Genomic DNA, 26,382 nt, shown 5'->3' with positions numbered 1-26,382 from the left:
ATGAGGGCTTCTAGGTAACAAGCAACTTGCTCTTCCTTAGTTTCCTCTTCCTCATCAGAGGAGGAGTGATCCTCATATTCCATGATTTGCATCTAAATTGTTGAATTTAATTAAGAATTAATTATATTTTAGCCACTATAGATGCTATTTTGAGTTTTGTACAATACTATTTATTTTAGGTAGCATTTGGCGGAATTTGATGGAGTTTCTGCAGAGAAAGAGAAGAAGCCAAGGAGATGACCAGCGAATACCGACGCGGACGCATGGCTCACGCGACCGCGCGGAATGGAGGAAATCACAATGACGCGATCGCGTGCCTGACGCGATCGCGTGCCTGACGCGATCGCGTGGACTGGAATCTGCACAAATGACGCGAATGCGTGGACGACACGGACGCGTCACATGCGCCTCGTGCAGAAAATATAGAAAAATGCTGGGGGCGATTTCTGGGCCGTTTTGACCCAGTTCTTAGCCCAGAAATCACAGATTAGAAGCTGTAGAATGGACAAATAAAGTGGTCCCCACCCATCAGTTGAAGACTTGTTAATTAATTCGAATTTAAATTCAAATCTTAAATTAGGAAAAGATATTATTTTGAGTTTAATTTTAAATATTAGATTTTAAATTTATTAGGATTAGTTATAAAAAGGGATCTGATGCCATCAGATTGGAACTCGGTACATTTTTACCTGAATCCTTATTTTCTCTTTTCCATGAGCAACTAAACCTCCACTGTTAAGGTTAGGAGCTCTGTCTATTGTATGGATTGATAATATTATTTTTCTATTTTAATTCATGTTTTGATTTATATTTCAATAATTGTTTTCGTTCCTTATTTTATGAATTTGGGTGGAACGGAAGTATGACCCATGTTCTATTTGAGTTCTTGTAAAACTTGGAAAAGCTCTTTACTTGAACAATAGCTTGAAAACATATTATCCTGAATTCCTAATTGTTTGTATTTAACGGGATACGTGACATATAATCCCTTTATCTTTGAATAATTAGGATTCTTGTGGCATATAAACTAGGATTCGATCATCACACTCTAATTGGAATTAATTGACCAAGGAATTGGCAGTTGATGAATTTTAGAGGAGACTAGGAAGGTCTAAGGAATTAGGGTCTAGTCATAAATAGTTTTCCATGAATTAAATCTTGCATAATTAAAACAGTTAATAAAAAAAAGTCAATCCAGAAAATAGATAACTCTGAAACCTTAACTGCTTTCTCCATATATTATTCCCAACTTAATTACTTGCCCTTCTTCAATATTTTTTATATTGTTTAATCTCTTTTATACTGCATCTCAACACCAATTTTTGTTTGTCTAACTAAGCCTATCAAACACTATTGTTGCTTAGTCCATCAATTCTCGTGAGATCGACCCTTACTTACGTAAAGTATTACTTGGTACGACCCGGTGCACTTGCCGGTTAGTAAGTGTGGTTGTAAAATACCGCATCAAGTTTTTGGCGCCGTTGCCGGGGATTGATTGTGATCAACAACTATTAATTGTTTGATTGTTTAGATTAGGCGTTTTAATTTTAATTCTATTTAAATATTATTTTATTATTATTTCAAAAAAAAAAATTAAAATTTTCCTTGTTTTTCCGTTAGCAAACTCTCCTGCCCCGTTTTATTAATTTTGTTTACTTCCGTTAAAAAATTTTTTTTAAAAAATCACGTCGAATTTTTTTGGTTTTATTTTATTTCTCTTTTCATTTTCATTTTTTTTCTTTTTCTTTCTTCGTTTTACTTTGTTTATTTTTTTTATATATTTACTTTTTATATTCTATTAGTTTTATTTTATTTTTATCTAAAAATAAAAAAAATAAAAAATAAAAAAATAAAAAATAAAAATAAAAATAAAAATAAAAATATTTTAAACCATTATTTTTATTCTTAATTTCTGAAATTAAGTTTGGTGTTTTCTATTTATTTTTATTTTTATTTTAATTTTTTCTGTTTATTTTTATTTTTAAAATTTTTGAATTTTTATTTATTTACTTAGCATTTTTATTTTATTATTTTACACAGGTTACCTCACAGGGACTTCTCTGCACTCTGACGTAGAGAGTCCCATTTTTTCTTATTTTCTGCTTGTGTATGCGCAGGAATAGAGACAAAGAACATCTCTTAGACTTTGATCCTGAACCTGAAAGAACTTTCAGGCGACGTTTACAACAAGCAAGATTTTGCAAGGCTACAGAATTCACTATGGCAAATAATAATGCTAATGCCAATGTGGTAAATCCGAATGGGGATGATCAGAAGAGAAGAGTGCTTGGCTCTTATTCTGCCCCTACTGCGGATCTTTATGGAAAAAGTATTGTGGTGTCTCCTATAACTGCAAACAACTTTGAGTTGAAGCCACAACTGGTCACCCTGGTGCAGCAAAACTGCCAGTATCATGGACTTCCTCATGAAGATCCAAATCAGTTCATATCTGATTTTTTGCAGATATGTGATACTGTGAAGACAAATGGAGTGAACCCAGAGGTGTACAAACTCATGCTTTTCCCATTTGCTCTGAGGGATAAAGCAAAGCTATGGCTAGATTCCCGACCGAAGGAGAGTCTGAATACGTGGCAAAAGGTTGTCACGGAGTTTCTCACTAAATTTTTCCCACCAAAGAAGCTGACTAAGCTGAGGTTGGAGGTTCAGACTTTCAAGCAAAAGGATGGTGAAACTCTTTATGAAGCATGGGAGAGATACAAGCTACTGACTAGGCAATGCCCTCCGGACATGTTCTCCAAATGGACCCAACTGGATATCTTTTATGAAGGCTTAGGAGAGATGTCAAAGATGAGCCTAGACACTTCTGCAGGTGGTTCATTGCACAAGAAGAAGACACCAGAGGAGACTATTGAGCTGATTGAATTGGTTGCAAGCAACCAATATTTATACACATCTAACAGGAATCCTGTGAACTCTGAGGCCGCTCAGAAGAGAGGCGTGTTGGAAGTAGAAGCTGTTAATGCTCTTCTTGCTCAGAACAAGCTTATGTCTCAGTAGATAAATCTACTTACTCAACAGATGGGTGGCATGCAAGTCTCAGCTATCAACACTCAAAATCCACCCCAAGATACCTCCTATGACATGACAGGTAACTTTATGCAAAATGATAATTATGATTATACTCAACCCTCTTCTGAACAGGTGAATTACATGGGGAGTGGTCCTAGAAATCCCAACAATGATCCATATTCTAAGACATACAATCAGGGATGGAGGAATCACCCAAATTTTGGGTGGAGAGATCAACCTCAGAAACCTCAGAACTTCAACAATAATTCTCATGGTGGTTTTCAACAGAACAACCATAATAACCGCCAATTTCAGTCTCAGCAACAACAACCACCTCAGCAGACAAATTCTAAATTCCAAGAAGATTTTAAATGGGAGATGATGATGAGTTTCATGCAAGAAACCAAAGCCTCTATTAGAAACTTGGAGATGCAAATGGGTCAAATGAGCAAGCAATTACCTGAAAGGTCTCAAAATACATTCCCTGGTGATACAGTGGTGAACCCAAGAGAAGATTGCAAGGCCATTCAATTGAGAAGTGGTAAGGTAGCTGGTTCTGAGACTAAGGTCAATTAAGATCTAGTTGAAAAGGAAGCTCCAGAGGAGAAGAAGGAAGAAGCAGAGCACGCCCCTCCTAAACGTGCAGACAACCCATTTCCTGACTCTCTTGACACTTATCCCACCTTACCAAAGTCCCCTAAATACAAGCCAAAAATGCCATATCCTCAGAGGCTTCAGAAGGCATCCAAAGAAAAGCAATTCTCTAAATTTTTAGATGTCTTCAAGAAGCTGCAGATCAACATCCCTTTTGCAGAGGCTCTGGAGCAAATGCCTCTCTATGCTAAATTTATGAAAGAGTTGTTGACACACAAGAGGAATTGGAAGGAGCAAGAAACTGTGGTGTTAACCAAGGAATGCAGTGCTATTATTCAACACACCCTTCCTGAGAAGATGCCAGACCCAGGAAGCTTTGTTATTCCTTGCACCATTGGAGAAGTCGGCATTCAGAGAGCTTTATGTGATCTTGGAGCTAGCATCAACCTCATGCCACTTTCAGTGATGAAAAAGCTTCAAATTGAGGAGGTAAAACCCACTCGTATTTCTCTTCAACTTGCTGATCTTTCTATCAAATTACCTATGGGTGTTGTTGAAGATTTACTTGTGAAAGTAGGACCATTTATCTTTCCTGTTGATTTTGTTATATTAGACATGGAAGAGGAGGTAAAACCATCTATTATACTTGGTAGACCCTTTTTAGCTACAGGTAGAGCTCTGATTGATGTGCAAAAGGGTGAATTAACCCTGAGGGTCAATGAAGAACAGGTGGTCCTAAATATTTTTGAAGCCCTCAAACACCCCAATGATTCTGAGGGGTGTATGAAAATAGATGTTATTGAACCACTTGTTCAAGAAGTACTGGAAACTGAGGTACTTGATGATGTTCTATATCCTATTTCTGAGTGTGAATTAGTTGAAGTTGATGATTCACCACCCCAAAAGGAGCTGATGAACACGCCAATTAAGGAGGAGGAAGCCCCCAAGCTTGAGCTTAAACCCTTACCCCCTTCTCTGAAATATGTGTTTTTGGGTGAAAATGATTCATATCCAGTGATTATTAGCTCTTCTCTGAAGCCTGAAGAAGAGGAGGCGCTTATTTCAGTGCTTAGAAGCCATAAAACAGCTCTTGGGTGGACCATTAGTGACTTAAAGGGGATTAGTCCAACCAGGTGTATGCACAAGATCCTTCTTGAAGATGATGCTAAACCAGTTGTGCAACCACAAAGGAGACTCAATCCAACTATGAAAAAGGTGGTCCAAAAAGAGGTAATGAAATTATGGGAAGCAGGTATTATTTACCCTATTTCTGACAGCCCTTGGGTAAGTCCTGTGCAGGTAGTTCCCAAGAAAGGAGGGATGACAGTGATCAAGAATGAAAAGAATGAGCTTATTCCTACAAGAACAGTCACAGGATGGAGAATGTGCATAGATTACAGGAGGCTCAACACTGCTACAAGGAAGGATCATTTTCCCCTCCCCTTCATTGATCAGATGCTTGAGAGGTTAGCTGGTCATGCTTTTTATTATTTTCTAGATGGATATTCTGGATATAATCAAATTGCAGTGGACCCTCAAGATCAAGAGAAGACAGCATTCACATGCCCCTTTGGAGTATTTGCTTACAGGAGAATGCCATTTGGTCTTTGCAATGCTCCAGCAACTTTTCAGAGGTGTATGGTTTCAATTTTTTCTGATATGGTTGAAAAGTTTATTGAGCTATTTATGGATGACTTTTCTATTTTTGGTAATTCTTTTGAATCCTACCTTAAACATTTATCTCTTGTCTTGAAACGGTGTCAAGAATCAAACCTTGTTTTAAATTGGGAAAAATGCCATTTTATGGTTACAGAAGGCATAGTTCTTGGACATCGAATTTCAAGTAAGGGAATTGAGGTTGACAAAGCAAAGGTGGAGGTAATTGAAAAATTACCACCACCAACTAATGTTAAGGCAATTAGGAGTTTCTTGGGTCATGCAGGATTTTATAGAAGATTTATAAAGGATTTTTCTAAAATTGCTAAACCATTGAGCAACCTGTTGGTTGTTGATGTTCCTTTTGTTTTTTATTCTGATTGTCTGCATGCTTTTGAAACTCTGAAGGCAAACCTTACCTCTGCTCCCATTATAGCTCCCCCTGACTGGGATTTACCATTTGAATTAATGTGTGATGCTAATGATTTTGCTATAGGAGCTATTTTAGGACAGAGGCATGGTAAGCTTGTACATGTCATTTATTATGCCAGTCGTGTGTTAAATGATGCTCAAAAGAATTACATAACTACAGAAAAGGAATTATTAGCTGTTGTGTATGCTGTTGATAAGTTTAGGTCCTATTTACTTGGTTCTAAGGTTATTGTTTATACTGACCATGCTGCTTTGAAGTACCTTCTAACCAAACAGGATTCTAAACCAAGATTAATCAGATGGGTGTTGCTCCTTCAGGAGTTTGATATTGAAATAAAAGACAGGAAAGGGTCAGAAAATCAAGTAGCTGACCATCTCTCCAGAATTGAACCTGAAGCAGGAATGTAACCACCCACAGCAGTAACTGAGACATTTCCGGATGAGCAATTGTTCCTCATTCAGCAGGCTCCATGGTTTGTAGACATTGCAAATTATAAGGCCATGAATTTTATCCCAAGAGAGTACAGTAGGCAACAAGTGAAGAAGCTATTGACTGATGCAAAGTACTATATTTGGGAGGAACCATACCTTTTTAAAAGGTGTTCGGATGGAATTATCCGGAGGTGTGTCCCAGATGAAGAAAAATAGCAGATTCTCTGGCACTGTCATGGTTCTGAGTATGGAGGCCACTTTGGTGGTGAGAGGACAGCTACAAAAGTCCTTCAGAGCGGGTTTTATTGGCCGACTCTCTTCAGGGACTCAAGAACTTTCGTAAAGCACTGTGGTAGATGTGAAAAAGCTGCAAATCTCCCTGCTAACCATGAAATGCCACAGCAGGGACTTCTTGAGGTTGAGTTGTTTGATGTGTGGGGTATTGATTTCATGGGACCTTTCCCACCCTCACATTCAAACAACTATATCCTAGTGGCAGTCGACTATGTGTCCAAATGGGTGGAAGCTGTGGCTTTGCCCACCAATGATGCCAAGGTGGTAATGAGCTTTCTTCAGAGGTATATCTTTAGCCGGTTTGGCATCCCAAGGACACTCATTAGTGATGGAGGAAGTCACTTCTGTAACTGACAGTTGGACTCTCTTCTGCATAGATATGGAGTCCGTCATAAGGTGACAACCCCCTATCACCCTCAGACAAGTGGACAGGTTGAAGTTTCCAACAGGGAGCTTAAGAGGATTCTGGAGAAGACCGTCAGTGTTTCAAGAAAGGACTGGTCTAGGAAGCTTGATGATGCTCTCTGGGCATACCGGACAGCATACAAGACTCCAATTGGCGTGTCCCCATATCAGTTGGTCTATGGCAAAGCCTGTCACTTGCCAGTGGAGCTGGAGCACAAGGCTTATTGGGCAATCAGGTACCTGAATCTTGATTCAGAAGCTACAGGAATTAAGCGGATGCTTCAGTTGAATGAGCTTGATGAATTCAGATATTCAGCCTATGAGAATACCAAGCTCTATAAGGAGAGAACCAAGCTACTGCATGATAAGAAGATTGCCATCAGAGTCTTTGAGCCAGGACAGAGAGTGCTTCTATATAATTCAAGGCTCAAATTCTTTCCCGGGAAGCTGAAATCCCGGTGGTCAGGACCATTTGTGGTTACCAGAGCTTCCCCATATGGTCATGTGGAAATCTAGGAAGAGAATTCTGACAGGAAATTTACAGTGAATGGCCAGAGGTTGAAGCACTATCTTGGAGGCGAGATTGATCGCCAGAGGTCCACTCATCTGCTGAATTAGCAGAACTGACCGTCAAGCTAGTGACGCTAAAGAAGCGCTTGTCGGGAGGCAACCCGATAATTTCGTATCCTTCGCCATTTTTCGTAGTAGTTTTTCTTAGTTATTTTGTTTTTATTGAGTTCTTACCAATTTTGGCAATTATATCAATTTGAACAGAGAGTTGTGCTGGCACGAGGCTGCACTCGCGCCAAAAGCACAAACTGGGTCACGCGACCGCGTGACCGACGCGATCGCGTCAATCCGTATAAGAGTAATGCGCGCGACCGTGTGCCCCACGCGACCGCGTCGCTTGCGCCGCCCAGTTTTCTTTCTCTCTCTCTCCCAATCCTACTTCTCTCTTATTCTCTTATCCTTTTATTTTTCTTTCATTTTAATATTTGTCTTTTCTATTTTCAGTTCTTCTTTGCTTGAGGACAGGCAAACCCTTAAGTTTGGTGTTGACGCTGCGCTTACAGGTTTTCTAGTACAAAAGGGAGGCGAATCATCTTCGTGAAGGAGCACAACCTAAAGAATAAAGCAACCGCTAGGATAATTAAGGTGGTTGAGTTCCTTTCATTTTTTATTCCTCCCCTCTTTTTCTATGTTATGTTCCGGTTTCCTGTTATTTTGCTTTGATTGTTGCATGATCCTTTATTAGTTAGAATCCTAGGACTAGTTTAGTTTTTCTATTGCTTTAATTCTGAAAAGATGTCTCATGTATTACTCACTGAGCTTAAATAAAAAAAAATTTATAAAAGTGATATATTGCATGAGAAAGTGGGTCTATATTGAATAATAGTCTTATTTACTTAAATATGGTGGTATTTTCTGTGATTTTGAACGCATGCTTGAACATTGCATAATTTTGATAGTGAAGCTTATGAATATTAAAATTGTTGGCTCTTGAAAGAATGATGAAAAAGAAAAATGTTATTGATAATATGAAAAATCATAAAATAGATTCTTGAAGCAAGAAAAAGCAGTGAAAACACAAGGCCTGCGGAAAAAAAAAGAAAAAAAAAACAAAACAAGAAAAAGAAAAAGCAAGCAGAAAAAGCCAATAACCCTTTAAACTAAAAGGAAAAGGGTAAAAAGGATCCAAGACTTTGAGCATTAATGGATAGGAGGGCCCTAAGGAATAAAATCCTGGCCTAAGCGGCTAAATCAAGCTGTCCCTAACCATGTGCTTGTGGCGTGAAGGTGTCAAGTGAAAAGCTTGAGACTGAACGGTTAAAGTCGTGATCCAAAGCAAAAAGAGTGTGCTTAAGAACTCTGAGCACCTCTAACTGGGGACTCTAGCAAAGCTGAGTCACAATCTGAAAAGGTTCATCCAGTTATGTGTCTGTGGCATTTATGTATCCGGTGGTAATACTGGAAAACAAAATGCTTAGGGTCACAGCCAAGACTCATAAAGTAGCTGTGTTCAAGAATCAACATACTGAACTAAGAGAATCAATAACACTATCTGAATTCTGAGTTCCTATGGATGCCAATCATTCTGAACTTCAAAGGATAAAGTGAGATGCCAAAACTGTTCAGGATTGCAGTTGTAAACCCCACTATAAGAGAAGACATGGGCTTAATCGAACTCTCATTCTCATGCAAATTCACATCCTAAGCTTATATTAGTTTTGGTTGCTTGAGGACAAGCAACAGTTTAAGTTTGGTGTTGAATGTTATTAATAATATGAAAAATCATAAAATTGATTCTTGAAGCAAGAAAAAGCAGTGAAAACACAAGGCCTGCAAAAAAAAAAACAAGAAAAAGAAAAAGCAAGCAGAAAAAGCCAATAACCCTTTAAACTAAAAGGCAAAGGGTAAAAAGGATCCAAGACTTTGAGCATTAATGGATAGGAGGGCCCTAAGGAATAAAATCCTGGCCTAAGCGGCTAAATCAAGCTGTCCCTAACCATGTGCTTGTGGCGTGAATGTGTCAAGTGAAAAGCTTGAGACTGAACGGTTAAAGTCGTGATCCAAAGCAAAAAGAGTGTGCTTAAGAACTCTGGGCACCTCTAACTGGGGACTCTAGCAAAGCTGAGTCACAATCTGAAAAGGTTCACCCAGTTATGTGTCTGTGGCATTTATGTATCCGGTGGTAATACTGGAAAACAAAATACTTAGGGTCACATCCAAGACTCATAAAGTAGCTGTGTTCAAGAATCAACATACTGAACTAAGAGATTCAATAACACTATCTGAATTCTGAGTTCCTATGGATGCCAATCATTCTGAACTTCAAAGGATAAAGTGAGATGCCAAAACTGTTCAGGATTGTAGTTGTAAACCCCACTATAAGAGAAGACATGGGCTTAATCGAACTCTCATTCTCATGCAAATTCACATCCTAAGCTTATATTAGTTTTGGTTGCTTGAGGACAAGCAACAGTTTAAGTTTGGTGTTGTGATGCGTGAGCATCTTGTCTATCTTTTCCTAGTGAATTTGCATCTAAATTGTTGAATTTAATTAAGAATTAATTATATTTTAGCCACTATGGATGCTATTTTGAGTTTTCTACAATACTATTTATTTTAGGTAGCATTTGGCGGAATTTGATGGAGTTTCTGCAGAGAAAGAGAAGAAGCCAAGGAGATGACCAGCGAGTACCGACGCGGACGCATGGCTCACGTGACCGCGCGGAATGGAGGAAATCACAATGACGCGATCGCGTGCCTGACGCGATCGCGTGGACTGGAATCTGCACAAACGACGCGAACGCGTGGACAACGCGGACGCGTCACATGCGCCACGTGCAGAAAATATAGAAAACGCTGGGGGCGATTTCTGGGCCATTTTGACCCAGTTCTTAGCCCAGAAATCACAGATTAAAAGCTGCAGAATGGACAAATAAAGTGGTCTCCACCCATCAGTTGAAGACTTGTTAATTAATTTGAATTTAAATTCAAATCTTAAATTAGGAAAAGATATTATTTTGAGTTTAATTTTAAATATTAGATTTTAAATTTATTAGGATTAGTTATAAAAAGGGATCTGATGCCATCAGATTAGAACTCGGTACATTTTTACCTGAATCCTTATTTTCTCTTTTTCATGAGTAACTAAACCTCCACTGTTAAGGTTAGGAGCTCTGTCTATTGTATGGATTGATAATATTATTTTTCTATTTTAATTCATGTTTTGATTTATATTTCAATAATTGTTTTCGTTCCTTATTTTATGAATTTGGGTGGAACGGAAGTATGACCCATGTTCTATTTGAGTTCTTGTAAAACTTGGAAAAGCTCTTTACTTGAACAATAGCTTGCAAACATATTATCCTGAATTTCTAATTGTTTGTATTTAACGGGATACGTGACATATAATCCCTTTATCTTTGAATAATTAGGATTCTTGTGGCATATAACTAGGATTCGATCATCACCCTCTAATTGGAATTAATTGACCAAGGAATTGGCAGTTGATGAATTTTAGAGGAGACTAGGAAGGTCTAAGGAATTAGGGTCTAGTCATAAATAGTTTGCCATGAATTAAATCTTGCATAATTAAAACAGTTAATAAAAAAAAGTCAATCCAGAAAATAGATAACTCTGAAGCCTTAACTGCTTTCTCCATATATTATTCCCAACTTAATCACTTGCCCTTCTTCAATATTTTTTATATTGTTTAATCTCTTTTATACTGCATCTCAACAGCAATTTTTGTTTTTCTAACTAAGCCTATCAAACACTATTGTTGCTTAGTCCATCAATCCTTGTGGGATCAACCCTTACTTACGTAAGGTATTACTTGGTACGACCCGGTGCACTTGCCGGTTAGTAAGTGTGGTTGTAAAATACCGCATCAGGTGCCCTTGTGGGTGTCGAACGCCCATTAAAGGGTTCCTTACTGGCGTTCAACACCAAGAATGGCTCCTTGTTGGGCGTTGAATGCCCAGTAGGGAGTTCCTTAATGGCGTTCAATGCCAAATCATCTCCTTCAGATTCGGCCTCAATGTCTACTGTGATGGCCTTGTACTCTTCTCTTGGGTTCACTTCAGTGTTACTAGGAAGAGTGTTAACTCCAGATTTCCAATGGAGGACCTAGTTTTTGTTATGAAACTGTGAGTGGTCTTAGAAAGTTCAGAGACTATGCTTGCTAAGTCAGAAAGGGTCTGCTTAAAAGTCTCCATCTGTTGCTGAGAAGATGGGAATGGTGGTCTGTTGTTGAACCTATTCTAGGTTCTTCCACCTTGATTGTTGTTGAAGCCTTGCTGAGGCTTCTATTGATCCTTCCATGAGAGGTTAGGATGATTCCTCCATGAGCGGTTGTAGGTGTTTCCATAGGGTTCTCCCATGTACTTCACCTCTGCCATCATGGGTTGATCTGGATCATAGGCATCTCCATCATAGGAGGTGTCTTGAGTGCTGCTAGCTGCAGCTTGCACTCCAATCAAGTGCTGGGGATCATATTGACCTGCTGGGTCAAGATCCTGTTCTGAGCCAATATGACATTCGGAGTGTCAACTTCCAGGACTCCGTTCTTCTAAGTTACCCCATTGTTAACAGGGTTTCTCTCAGAAGTATACATGAATTGGTTGTTTGCAACTATTTCAATGAGTTCATGTGCCTCTTCAAGCGTTTTTTTTTTCCAGTGGAGTGATCCACCAGCGGAATGATCCAAGGACATCTTGAAAATCTCAAGTAGACCATCGTAGAAAATACCTAGGATAGACCATTCTGAGAGCATGTCAAGAGGACACCTCCTGATTAGTTGCTTGTATCTTTTCCAAGCTTTATAGAGGGATTCACCCTCTTTTTTACTGAAGGTTTGAACTTCAACCCTGAGCTTGCTCATCTTTTGAGGTGGAAAGAACTTGGCCAAGAAAGCATTGACCAACTTTTTCCAAGAGTCTAGGCTTTCCTTAGGTTGAGAATCCAACCATATCCTAGCTCTGTCTTTAACAGCAAAAAGGAAAAGCATAAGTCTGTAGACCTCATGATCATTTCTATTGGTCCTAACAGTGTCACAGATTTGCAAGAATTCAGATAAGAACTAATGTGAATCTTCCAATGGAAGTCCATGGAACTTGCAATTCTGTTGCATTAGAGAGACAGGCATAACCTCAAAGTTATTAGCTCTAATGGCAGGTATAGAGATACTTCTACCATAGAGGTCAGAAGTGGGGGCCATGTAGGACCCCAAAGTTCTTCTGAACTGTTCATTCCCATTTGGTTTCATGGTGAAGAAAGGTAGGAGAGATTGGATATTAAAAAGTAAAAAGAGAAACTAAAATTAAAATATTTTTGTTTTTATTTTATTTTATTTATTAATTAAATTAGAAAATAAAAACTACTTAATTAAAAAGATTTGAAAAATAAATGATGATTTTTGAAAAAGAAGAGAGAGAAATTAGTTAGGAAGTTTTGAAAAAGAAGAAAGAGAAAACAAGTAACTAATTAAGAAAGATTTGAAAGTAAGATAAGATTTAAAAAAGATTTGATTTTGAAATTTGATTTTGAAAAAATATGAGATAAAGATTTGAAAATAAGTTGAAAAAGATAAGATATGATGAAGATTTGAAAAAGATTTGGAAAGATAAGATTTGAAATTTGATTTTTGAAAAAGATTTACTTTTGAAATTTGAAATTTGAAATTTAAAATTTTAAATTTTGAAATTGAGTTTTAAAATTTGAATTTGAAATAAGATAAGATAAGATTTTTTTTGAAATTTAAAGAAAGATAAAAAAGATAAGATAAAGATTTGAAAAGATAAGATTTGAAATTTGAAAATTGAAACTAAGATAAGATAAGATAGCAATTTGAAATTCATATTTGAAATTTTTGTTGAAATTTTCGAAAAAAATTTTGAAATAAAGATAAAAAAGATATTTTTTATTTTTTGAATTAATGAAGAATGAGAAAAACAACCAAAAGACACCAAACTTAAAAAATTTTTAGATCTAAAACACTAAGTTTTCGAAAATTCAAAAAGAAAAACATCAAAAGACACCAAACATAAAAATTTTAAGATCAAAACAAGAAAAGAAACAAGAACAACTTGAATACCAAGAAAGAACACAAAGAACAAATTCGAAAATTTGAAGAAAATAAAGAACACACAAAGGACACTAAACTTAAGAATTGACACTAGACTCAAACAAAAGACACTATTTTTGAAAAATTTTTTGAAAAGAAAGCAAGAAAGTTCGAAACTTGAACAAGAACAAGAACAAAGATTCAAACAAAAAGATAAAGATAAAAAAGAAAAGCAAAGATTTTTGAATATTTTTTTATTTTTTTGAAAAAGAAAATAAAAGACTCAAACAAAATAGTAAAAAGTACCTAATCTAAGTAACAAGATAATCCGGTAGTTTGTCAAATCCGAACAATCCCCGGCAACGGCGCCAAAAACCTGGTGCACGAAACTGGCTTCGCATAATTTGTACAGATAGACTGGCAAGTATACCGGGTCATCCAAGTAATACCTCAGGTGAGTGAGGGTCGATCCCATAGAGATTGTTGGTTTGAGCAAGCAGTGGACACCTTGTAGATCTTAATTAGGCGGATAGAAAATTATAAGTTATCACGGAAAAATCATAAAACAAATTATATAAATAAAAGTTTACTAATAAGACGAGAATTCAATGGTGATAGAATGGTTGAGGCTTCGGAGATGCTTTAACTTTCCGGATTAACTTTTCTTACTGTCTTCTTCAATAACCTTCTGATTCCTTCAATGGTAGTCGTAAGTGATTAACTCATGTCCTCTCATCAAGTTAACCTCCTCTACTGTAGCAATCCACCACATTGAGATGACTCATGTCCTATCATCAAGCCACCTCTAGGTTTCTCACTATAGCAGAAGATGAAGCTCTAAGCAATCCACTCCCCTTCACGATCCTACTCAAGGTGCCACAGACAAGGCAGATCTTCTAGATCAGAAAGTGCTGCTTTTCTGACTCTAGCCTTAACACCACAGAGACTTCACGCACCCATAGTCAACGGGATTATATGTCACATATCCAAAGTTGCTCAGTTGCTCTATTGGAATCCGCAATGCAATCTCTAGCTTTGGTTCAACTCTATCTGGGTTAGGAATCGCACAGAAACCATGTAGAACAAGGGTGATTGTCACGGGTCACCCTCAATTCATAAGATGAAGAACGAGGTTGCATAAGAGAACAAAATCAGACATATTGAATGAAAACAGTAATATTATTGATCCATAAAATTCAGCAGAGCTTCTAACCTTAACCTTAGGAGGTTAGTGACTCATACTGTACAGAAAATAATAATAAAAGGTTCGAATGAGCAAAGATCAAAAGGTTTAAAAGTCCTTAACAATGGTGATCTTTGTTATATTTATACTAGTCTAGTAACTAAGGATTACAGAAAATAAGATAAACTAGTCTTGCAGTGAGAAAATCCACTCCGGGAGCCCACTTGGTGAGTGTTTGGACTGAGATTGAGTGTCTCCCATGAGCTAGTACTCCTTAGGGGCATTGAACGCCACCTCTGGGCTCCCTTTTGGGCGTTTCAATGCCAGCTACTCCCCTTTGGGTGTTGAACGCTAGAGATGGGGCCGGAGGCTGGCGTTGAACACCAGTTTTGGGCCTTCATTTCCGAAGTAAAGTATAGGCTATTATATATTTCTGGAAAGCCCTGGATGTTAAATTTCCAAATCAATTCAAAGCGCACAATTTGGACTTCTGTAGCTCTAGAAAAATACTTTCGAGTGCATGGAGGTCAGATCCTGACAGTATCTGCAGTTTTTTCTCTGTTTCTGAATCAGACTTTTGCTCAAACTCCTCAATTTCAGCCAGAAAATACCTGAAATCACCATAAAATACACAAACTTAGAGTAAAATCCAAAAATGTGAATTTTGCACTAAAACCTATGGAAACATAATAAAACTTAAACAAAACATACTAAAAACTAGATGAAAATGATGCCAAAAAGCGTATAAAATATTCGCTCATCAAACGAGAATGCATAAGAGAATAGAATCTAACATATTCAAATAGAAACAATAATATTATTAATCCATGAGAATCAGCAGAGCTCTTAACCATAACTTAGGAGGTTTAGTAGCTCAAAGCTTACAAAAAGTAATAGTAAAACGTGCAAAGGGGCAAAGATCCCTAACAGTGGTGATCTTTGTTCTATATATAATAACCTAATAACTAAGAAGTACAAAAGTATGATAGACTATACTAAAGGTGTGAAAGTCCACTCTTAGGCCCACTTTGGTTGAGTATTTGGGCTGAGCTTGGCGTCCAACTTGAGGGATGGGCATTGAACGCCCATTAGGGGGTTGATCCACACTGCCTTATGCCTCTTCGGGGGTGTTCAATGCCCCAAAGGGGGTGTTTAGGCGTTAAACGCTGGCTTGAGTTCCTTTGGGGCATTGAACGCCAAAAAGGGGGTAGTTCTTGGGCGTTCAATGCCCAATATGGGCAGGCTCCTTCGAAAAAAAGTATAAACCATTATATATTGTTAGAAAGCGCTAGAAGTTAGCTTTCCAACACCATTAAGAGTGCGTCATTTGGACCGCTGTAGCTCCAGAAAATCTCTTTTGAGTGTATGGAGGTCAGAATTTGACAGCATCTAGCTACACTTTCCTTGCCTCTGAATCGGACTTTGCCAAAACTGCTCAATTTCATCCAGAAATTATCTGAAATCATCAGAAAATACAACAACTCAAAGTAGAATCCAAAAATATGAATTTCGCACTAAAACCTATGAAAATGTAATGAAACTTAAATAAAACATAACTAAAACAATATGAAAATGATGCCAAAAAGCGTATAAAATATCCGCTCATCAGTATGTCAGAAGAATAACCATTGTTCTATTTGAATTCTTGTTAAATCTTGGAAAAGTAATTTACTTAAACAACAGTTTGATAACAATTCCTCCTAAACACTATTTACTTCGATTTAACAGGATACGTGACATATATTCCTCTTATATTCGGGTAATTAGAGTTTTTGTGGCTAATAAACTAGAACTGGACTTTAACCTCTAATTGAAACTAAGTGACCAAGGAATTGGCGGTTAACTAGGTTAAAGGAGACTAAATTACTAAGGAATTAGGTTTAGTCAATTACAATTTGCCATGGATTGAATCTTACATGATTAAAGTAGTTGGTAAGAAATAGAAATCCGAAAAATAAACAACTCTGATACCTTAACTATTTTCTCATATATTCTTCATACCAATTTCAATGTTTGCCTTCAATTTCCTGAATTTACTATTTAATGCAATGTACAACCCTCAAAACACCATTTTTTGATTGTCTGACTAAGTGAATCATTCAACTATTGTTGTTTGGTCCATCAATTCTCGTGGGATCGACCCTCACTCACCTGAGGTATTACTTGGTACCACTCATTGCACTTGCCGGTTCAGTTGTGGACATTCAAATTCCGCACCACTTTCCTGTGGTAGAGATCCCTTTAATATTTTTTTCTTTTATTAATTCTTTTACTTTCTTGTTTGGATTATAACTATCCTTATATGAAAATACAAGGATAGTTCAGTGGCAGAGATTCGTTAGATGCTTTTAGTCTTTGCTCTCTGTTCTCCTATGACAGAGATCCCTTTAGCTAGTACATTCTTTTTTTTTTTATTCTTTTTTTTTTTACTTTCAATATTTCAAATTATTTTCACTCTTTTCTCTCATCTTTTCCTAAATGTCTTATGAAATGAGAATCATAAGGTTCTTAACTTAACCTTGTCTTTCTAAAACTTTTAGGAATTATGATTATTTTACCTCTCTTTCTATAATATAATACCTTTAATAAAATGAATAATAATTAAATTTGTATGAATATAATAATAATACACGAGTTTTAATATTAATATTTTTATTTCGATATCAAAAACTAGTTTGTAAGGCTTTATTCTTAATTTTTAGAAATTCTGTTTAAATCTCAAACTTTTTAAATATTCTACTTTTTAACTCAATATTTTATAAAATTACTAATTTAGCTTCATATTTATAAAATTACTAATTTAATTTTATATTTTTGAAAATAACTCTGAACTTTTATAAAATATCCAGTTTACCCTGAAACTTTTATTTTTTACTCAAAATATCCCTAAAAACTTATATAATTACTATTTTTAACCCCGATCTTTTATCAAACTACATTTTCATATTAAAAAATAATATTTGTGTTGGTGACAAACACTCTTTTCAAAACCAAAATTTTCTCTTGTGATCTTTCAAAATATATACTTGATTTTAAGTCTATTTTCAAGCTTTTCGATTACCGATTTTTCACAACTTTTAATTTAATCTTTCAACCATCAAATCTCATCAATCTTCTCAATATTAACAACATCCCTCAAATCAGGCCACAACAGATTGGTTTTGGCAGCCCATCAAAACCAAAACATAAACCATTAAATCAACAATATTTCATCAAATTCAAATGCAAAATTATTCAATTTCAAGTCACAAACATCCAATCAACAATCACACATCAAGAACACATTTAATTATTACAAAATTACAGAATCCTACCTTTGTATGACAGCTACCAAAATGAAACACCAAGGAAGCTTTCTGAAAGAGAAATCAAAGAAAACATCAAATTAATCGGCTACTTCACCTTCGAGTCTCCCACTTAGCCGAACCATGCATAAAAGATCAGCAACGCCACCATTGATTTCTCCCCAACAAAAGTGACGTCAACGTGAAAGGGAAGAAGAGAAGAACACTTTAATTGGATTAAATTTTTTATTGGAGTTACGAGTCTCAAAAATTCAAAGCTTGAAGATCATGACTTTCATGGTTTTTCACTCTCAGTCCTCTCTCTTTCTTTGTTTTTTCTTTGGCGGTGAAAACAAAGAAAATGGGATGATGATTAATGATTATGATGATGAGGTGTCTTAAGAGGGGGTTAGGTGTCACTCATATAAGCTACTAAGTCAACGATTCAAGTTATTAACATCTTAAACAGATAACTATGAAAATTGGATATATTAAAACATAAGTAATAATATATATAGGGATGAATATATATGAGTTACTAATATAAATTACATTAGTATCATAGTGATTATAAGAATAGAAGATATATGATGAAATATTAGCAAAGCTAAGTTCACCAAAAAATACTAATATTTAGTGATACTGACAGATTTTGAACTCGATAATAATATTACTAAACAAATCCTTATTTTAATTAAAGTGGATAAAAATAAATATCAATATAGTAATAACAATAGTAATAATAATATTATTAATTTTATTTTTTCTCAAAATATATCATTATAATTAAAATTATATAAAAATTTTAATTAATTTAAACTCTAGTTATCATAAAATCAATTATGTAAAATATCTTATTATAGCAAAATTATATAATAATATTAATTGATCTACACTCAAATGATAATAATTATAAAAATTAATTTAATTTTATCTATTAAAATAGTTTCTAATAAATAGTTCAAACTAATAAAATAAATCATAATTAATTCAAACTTCAATAATCAAAATTAATGTAATTACTTTTTTAATAAAATATTTTCTATAAATATAAAATTCAAATTTAGTAAAATAAATCATAATTTATTTATATTTATATTTTAAAAAATACGAGATATTACATTAATATAATAACTCGTATTTTGAAACTTCTCTAATAAATTATTTATGACCTATTCTATTAAATTGAACTATTTATTTAAAAATTATTTTATTAGATATAATCAAATTGATTTTATAATTATTGAAGTTTAAATTGACTAGAATTATTATATATAATTTTGTTAAATGTGATATTTTGTACAATTGAAACTAAAATTTCAGTAATTTATGAATGACGAAAATTAGATAATTTAAACTAAGTGATTAATATTTTGCTAAAAATCATATTTTAAATTGTTAATTATGGCTAATTTATGACTTATTCTATCGGAGTTTTTATTTTTAGAAACTATCTTATTAATGGTTTTTAAATTAATTTTTATGATACCTTGAGTTTATAGTAATTAAGATTATTATATAATTTTATTATAATAAGATATTTTATATAATTAAAATTATAATTTTAGTAATCTATTAATAATAAAAATTTACAATTTAATTTTGGTAATTAATATTTCAAGTTTAAAATCTGCTGGTATGAATAAATATCGATACTTTTCGACGATACTTTTCGACGAATTTAGTTCTGTTGATACTTCATCATATATCTTCTGTTCTTATAATTATCATGTTATTAATGTCATTTATATTAGTAACTCATATATATATATATATATATATATATATATATATATTACTTGTGTTTCAATCATCCAACATTTATAGTCCATTTAAAATACTTATAACTTGAACTGGCCGACTCAATAGTCCTAATACATGACACAGACCCCCTTTTGATATGTAATCCTCATTTAGCACCATTAATCATCATTCTCTCATCCATGACCAAACTTTTTTGGAACAAAAGAGAGATCTTGAGTGGGAGAAGAATGAAACCATGGTACCGTTGAACTTCCAAGTAAAGGTTTCGGTTTTTGAGAAGAAGTTATGTCACCAACACTAATTTTATTTTGAGGATGAAAATATATTTTTATAAAAGATCAGAATTAAAAATAGTAATTAAACAAGTTTTAAAGGTATTTTGAGTATTTAGTAAAAGTACAAGGGTAAAATTAATATTTCATGAAAATACAAGGATACTTTTGGAAATCATAAATTATATCAGGTTATTTTAGTAATTTATGGAAGTGTTGGGATAAACGTAAAAATATTTAAAAAGCTTGAGATTTAAAACGCAATTTTCTAAAAATTAAGAATAAAGCCCTACAAATTAGTTTTTGTTATCAAAATAAAAATATTAATATTAATACTCTTGTATTATTATTGTATTCATACTAATTTAATTATTATTCTTTTTATTAAAGATATTATGTTATAGAAAGAGAAGTAAAATAGTTATAATTCCTAAAAGCTTTAGAAAGACAAAGTTAAGTTAAGATCCTATGATTCTCCTTTCATAAGATATTTAGGGAAAGAAGAGAGAAGAATGTGAAAATAATTTGAGATATCGAAAGTAAGAAAGTAAAAGAATGAAGAAAAGAATGTATTAATTAAAGGGATCTTTGCCACAGGAGAACAGAGAGCAAAGACTAAAAGAATCTAACGAATCTCTGCCACAGGAGAGCAAAACACAGAAAAAAATATATTAATTAAAGGGATATCTGTCACAGGAGAGCAGATCTCTGCCACAGAAGAGCAAAGGACAAAAGATAAAAAGACTTTAAAAGACTGTCTACCACATGAGAGCAGATGCAGCTTTGTTTGGGCTTTAGTGCGAAACGTAATGTGGGGACTCCTGTAGGTTACATTGCTTTTCCAAACATACATGAGTACCTCGAGTGCTACTTTTGTGATTCAAAATTCACTTATAAAGGTTTATGACAGGAATACATGAGCACTAAAAGGGCTGTGCTTGTAAGACAAGGATTTCTTACAAAGGTTATGTGTAACATCCCAAGTTTTTTGATAATTAAATTTATTATATTTGTTGAGAATTTTATTTTAAGAAAATTATTTTACTGAAGGTAATTAAATAAAGCTTTATGATACTTTGAATTTAAAAATAATTAGGAGTTATATGTAATTTTTATAATAAATAGAGTTTAAATTGATTAAAATTTTTATATAATTTTTATTGGATATTTAGTATAATTGAAATTATAAATTTGGTAATTAAAAAATAAGAAAGAATTGTATAATTTAATTCAAAAAATTCTATTTTGAATGAATTTTGTTATTAATTTGAACTCCTAGAAATTAATTTATTAGAAATTATTAGATTAATTTTTATAAATACTTTAAGTTTATGTTAAATAATTTTTATGTACAATTTTTATTATGATTAGTTATTTTATAATTTGAAATTAATGTTCCAGTGATAGAAAAATAATGAAAAATTATATCATTTAATTTTTTTTGGTGACTTTTATATCATTTAATCTGAATAATTAATATTGAATTTAAACTATATTTTATAAAAATGTGACTAATATGTTTATTTTATATTTTAAATTAGAAATAATTAATTGAACTTAGCAATATGTTGATAAACAATATTCTTAAATATTTTTAATAGAGTACATTCGATTTTAAAATTATTCTACCCTTCAATTTTATCAAAATATCTATTCATATCTATCCATATTCCTTTATAAAATCTCTAATTTCTAACCTTAATTCCCAAAATTAAATCAGAAACCTACTTCCCAAATTGAAAACCCTAACCCTAATTTTTCCCTTTCCCCAAAGAGACTGAAACATGCAGCTTTCACCCCCTTTCTCCATCACCTACTCAACGCACAACACACCCACACCAGCCACAAAGAGGAAGAGAGGGAGTTGCGCCACATCGCCGTCCAGTCGCTGTCCGACTCGCCATCACTGGTGTCTCACTACCGTCGCTGTGGAGACCGAACACCGTTGAGCTTCCTACCGCCGCCTTGGAGTCCGCTATCAGATCCGAGTCGAAGAAAGAGGGAGGAGTGGAGTCAACATCGCGCAGAGATGGACTCGTAGCTATTGTCGCGTGCCGTCATATGCCATCGTTGCTGTCCGAGCCGTCGCCATTGCCGTGGGTGAAGTTCGCCACTAGCGCCAGTTGAGGCCGCTGCTGTGGAACAGAGATGAGAGAGAGATCAAAACGGGCTTTGAAGAAGAGTATTGCGCGAGAATGGAGAAGGAGAGTCATTGCGGGCTGGCCGTCGGGGGAGCCACTGCTGTGAGCTCGCGTCGTGTGCACCGTCATACCCTGGTCATGTCACTGTTGCCGTCATGGCCTGGCGCTGTCAAGAGAAGCCACCACCGTCACTTGGGAAGAACCCGAAGAGTGAGAGGAAGCCCGCAGAGAGAACGCGATAGCCAGAGAGGAAAATAGCGTTGCTGCCATCGCCGCTGTCACCCTGGTTGTCGCCGTCGCTGTCACGTGATGGAGGAAGAAGTTGTTGTGCCACCATCCAAGTTTGCTGCTGCAATTGCCTGTACTACTGCTGCCGCTTCTTCGTTTTGTTATTACTTTCTAATTGTTGTAACGCATTCTTGCTCTTGTTTCAATTCAAGTTAGCCTTGAATTTCCAGAATTGTTACTTTTATCCGATATGAATTCAAGTTAGCTCTGTTTGGAGATTGCTGCTACCACTGGAATCACGAACCGGAAAGGAGAGGTGGCCGTTTTCCCCTGTCGCTATCACGAAAATAGGTGCTGGAAAAAGAAGGGGATCGTCGCATTTAAATTCGATGGGTTCGACATTGAGGTAGGGGATTTATTTTTAAAGTTAGACGTTTTTAATTTAGAATGCCTATAAATTTAATTGGATAATTGCGAATAGTTAATAATGATTAAGAATTGATTAATTGATGTGACCAGTTGTAAAATTAAATTGCAACTGGTTGAATTAAGGCTGTGACTGATGTTGGTTTTCTAATTTTGATGAAATTGTTTAAAATTCTAATTTATGTGATTATGCTGAATTAGTTGGTTGTGGTTGTATTTTGATTATTGAGAATAAGTGTTTGCTGTTGATTTTAGTTATTTGATGTATTGGAGTGTCCGTGGAACTAACTAACTTGCGACTGGTTGGATTTAGTTTTGATGGTTGTTATTGTTAATTCATGAATAATTAGAATTAAGTATAAGAACTGTTAAAAGATTGAAGTTTAATTATTAAATTGTTTCTTGAAATCTGACTTTTAAAACAAAATAGTAACTTTGCTAAAGAGTAAATGACTTTAAAATAACTAGAACTATGGAAGATTGATTTCTGGGATTACTAGTTGATTGAGTCAAATTTTGGAAAGGATTCTATGATATGCGGAAAGTAATTATGAATTGATGAGATTGGAGTTGGATTAATGGATTACATGGGAATTGTGGAGTATGATTGATTTGTTAATTATTATGAATTGTGAATGTCTGATTGATTGAGAAACGTCTGTTTGATAATTGTTAGAAAAGGGCTGGTGAATTATTGAAATAGAGGAAACCCGTAAGGGTGGTTAAGTTTGAATTTTAGGGGAGGTGCTGCCAAAATTTTATAAAATCTTAAGGCTTTGTTGAAATGTTATTTAAAAAGATTTGAATTTGGAAAATTATATTATTTGAGTTTTACTTAGTTAAGAAAAGAATTATTCTATTTTAAATTCGATTTACCAAGGAAATGTTTATGTTTCCAAATTGAATTATTTAAGAAAGAAATTATGTTTTGAGATTGATTTAATATGAAAAGAATTATGTTTTGGGCTTGAAAATAAAGGATTACTTTTTTAAAAGTTTGATGAATTTATAATATTTGAATTTGAATGGTAAAGAGAGATGATTTTTAAGTTTTTGGGAAGTTAGTAAACTTGGAAAAGAGTTTTATTCGATTAATTTTAATGAGAGGATTATATTTTGAAAAATATTTGGTGAATTTAGAATATATGATTTTCTTAAGTCTTTTGAAGAGAATTAAATTGAAAAATAGTTTTAAATTTAGTTTGAGTTAAAATTGCTAAAGTATAGATTATGAAATGATTTGTTGGTTAAGATTTTTATGAACAAATGCCTGAGAAAATTAAGATAAGGTTTAAGGAAAAATGTTAAGAATTCAAAGAGAAAAGAGTAATCAGAGAAGAGTAAAGAGACAAAGAAAAAAGAGTAATATAATAAAGAGATTAGAAAATAAGCAGAGGGCCTGTTGAAAGGTCATTTGTTGCATTAAAGCAACTCCAGAGATATTTGTGTGTTCATCTGCTGCGTTGAGGCAGTCAGATAGATGGTGGTGCGACCACTAAGAGCGCTTTCCTCTAACCTTCATCAACCGCCAATTCCTTGGTCACTTGATTCCAATTAGAGGGTTAAGTTCAATTCCAGTTTATATGCCACAGAAACCCTAATTACCCAAATATAAGAGGATTATATGTCACGTATCTCGTTAAGTCCAAATAGTTAGAAATTTAGGAGAAATTATTTTCAAGCTGTTGTTCAAGTAAATAGCTTTTCCAAGTTTCACAAGAACTCAATTAGAATAAGAGTCATACTTTCGTTCCACCCATATTCATAAGATGAAGAACGAAAATAATTCTTGAATTTAAAATTAATACATGAATTAAAATAGAAAAGTAATAGTATTAATCCATAGAATAAACAGAGCTCCTAACATTAACAGTGGAGGTTTAGTTGCTCATGGTTCAGAGAGAAAACAAGGATTCTGAAAAACTTTCAACTGCGGAATGAGGTGAAAGAGAGGAAAAGAGCCCGAAGGGCAAAATCTTTTCCCTTTTATGTCTAATCCTAATTAATATAAAATATATTTTCTTAAACTAAATAATATGTTTTCCTATTTTAAAATAAAATAAAGTTTAATAAAAAATTAATAAAATCTTCATGCTGGCTCCTTGGACGGATGGGGACCACCAAATTCACTAAGGGTGGCGCTAAACTTGGGCTGAGCCAAGTTTGGCGCAATCATACCCGTATAAAATCTAGCAATTACGGCGATCATGAATTCAAACTTGGAAAATTCCAAGTTTGACTTTACTTCAATGCACACACTCTTCTTGATTATTCAGCACTGGCGCCAAACTCCAAACTTCTCAAGTTTGGCTTCAATTCCACGCCATACATTCCTGGAGGTAGGTGAGTGTGGCGCCAAACTTGGAGAATCCCAAGTTTGGCGCCATTGAGGCCGAACAAAATAGAGGAAAATAGTGTACTAATATATATATATATATATATATATCTAGAAAGCTCTGGAAGTTAGCTTTCCAATGTCGCTGAAATCACATCAATTGGACCTTTGTAGCTCAAGTTATGTCCGTTAGAGTGCAAGGAGGTCAGGATTGATAGCATCATTCACTTTCTTCCTCTTCTTCTATAAAACTCCTTCAAATCGATCTGAATACTACCTGAAATAAACAGAATTGCACACAACTCAAAGTAGCATTCATAGTGGCTAAAAAGTATTTAAATCTTGATTAAATTTAACAATTCAAATGCAAATTTACCAGGAAAAGATAGGAAAGATGCTCACGCATCATCAATCTCGAACAATCCCCGGCAATGGCTGCCAAAAACTTGGTGCGCGAAATTGTAACTCGCACAACTAAATCGGCAAGTACACCGGGTTGTCCAAGTAATACCTCAGGTGAGTGAGGGTCGATCCTACGAGGATTGTTGGATTGAGCAACTTGTGGTTATCTTGCAGATCTTAGTCAGGCGAATAGAAAGATAATTATTGTTGGTGTAGGTGCATAAACAAAACAATAAAGAAGCAATACCGAACTGGTGTATAAACAATAATGAGAAATCAGTTAAGGCCTTGGAGATGCTTGTTCTTCCGGATTAATACTTCTTACTGACTACTTTAACAATGAGTGATTCATTCAATGGCAAGGTTGTATGTGATTAAAGCCGGGGCTAGTGGTCATTAATCTCTTCTGATCCAGATTATACGTCGGTGCTAATGGTCATCCAATCTGAACGAAGGTAAAGCTCACGCAATTCAATCTCTGGTGATTCTACTCAAAATGCCACAGACAAGGTCAGATCTTTCGAATCAGAGAATGATGCTCTATATTCTAGCCTTAATGCCACAGAGACCTCAATTACCCATGGCTAACGAAATTTCATCTCACATATCCCAATTAGCCCATATACTCTATTGGAACCTGTGATGTATTCTCAAGTTGTAGCTCAATATTATCCGGCTAAGGCTTAGCAAGAGCTCATGTAGAATAAGGGGTCAAACTCTCATAACACCCCATATTCATAAAGATGAAGAATGACAATACATCATAGAATGGAATCAAATATGTATTAATGTAGAAAAATAATGATATTAATCCATAGGAATAAGCATAGCTCCTATCCTTAACTCAGGAGGTTTAGATGCTCATAATTTACAGAAAAATAGAGAAAAATGTATGATAGGTTCGAAGATCCTTAACAAGGGTGATCTTCCTTC

General features: G+C 34.7%; 1 protein-coding gene and 1 non-coding gene across 2 annotated transcripts; one reads left to right on the top strand and one right to left on the bottom strand.

Moving 5' to 3' along the window:
- Positions 1-21,958, top strand: LOC148547879 (uncharacterized). The gene is made up of 5 exons (XM_088495562.1): positions 1-14; positions 2,331-3,009; positions 3,352-3,597; positions 3,784-4,353; positions 21,638-21,958. The coding sequence occupies exons 1-5, from the start codon at positions 1-3 to the stop codon at positions 21,956-21,958; spliced, it is 1,830 nt and encodes a 609-aa protein (XP_088351688.1).
- LOC148547880 (small nucleolar RNA R71) lies at positions 2,647-2,750 on the bottom strand. The gene has a single exon (XR_015898356.1). It is a non-coding gene; the product is annotated as a small nucleolar RNA R71 (small nucleolar RNA).
- Positions 21,959-26,382: the final 4,424 nt, after the last annotated feature.

This window comes from Arachis ipaensis, chromosome B8 (assembly GCF_059453495.1).
Source record: "Arachis ipaensis isolate K30076 ecotype BB chromosome B8, ASM5945349v1, whole genome shotgun sequence".
In the NCBI taxonomy this organism is placed as follows: domain Eukaryota; kingdom Viridiplantae; phylum Streptophyta; class Magnoliopsida; order Fabales; family Fabaceae; genus Arachis; species Arachis ipaensis.
Note: the sequence above shows the minus strand (reverse complement) of the source record. Positions and strands in the feature narration are given on the sequence as shown.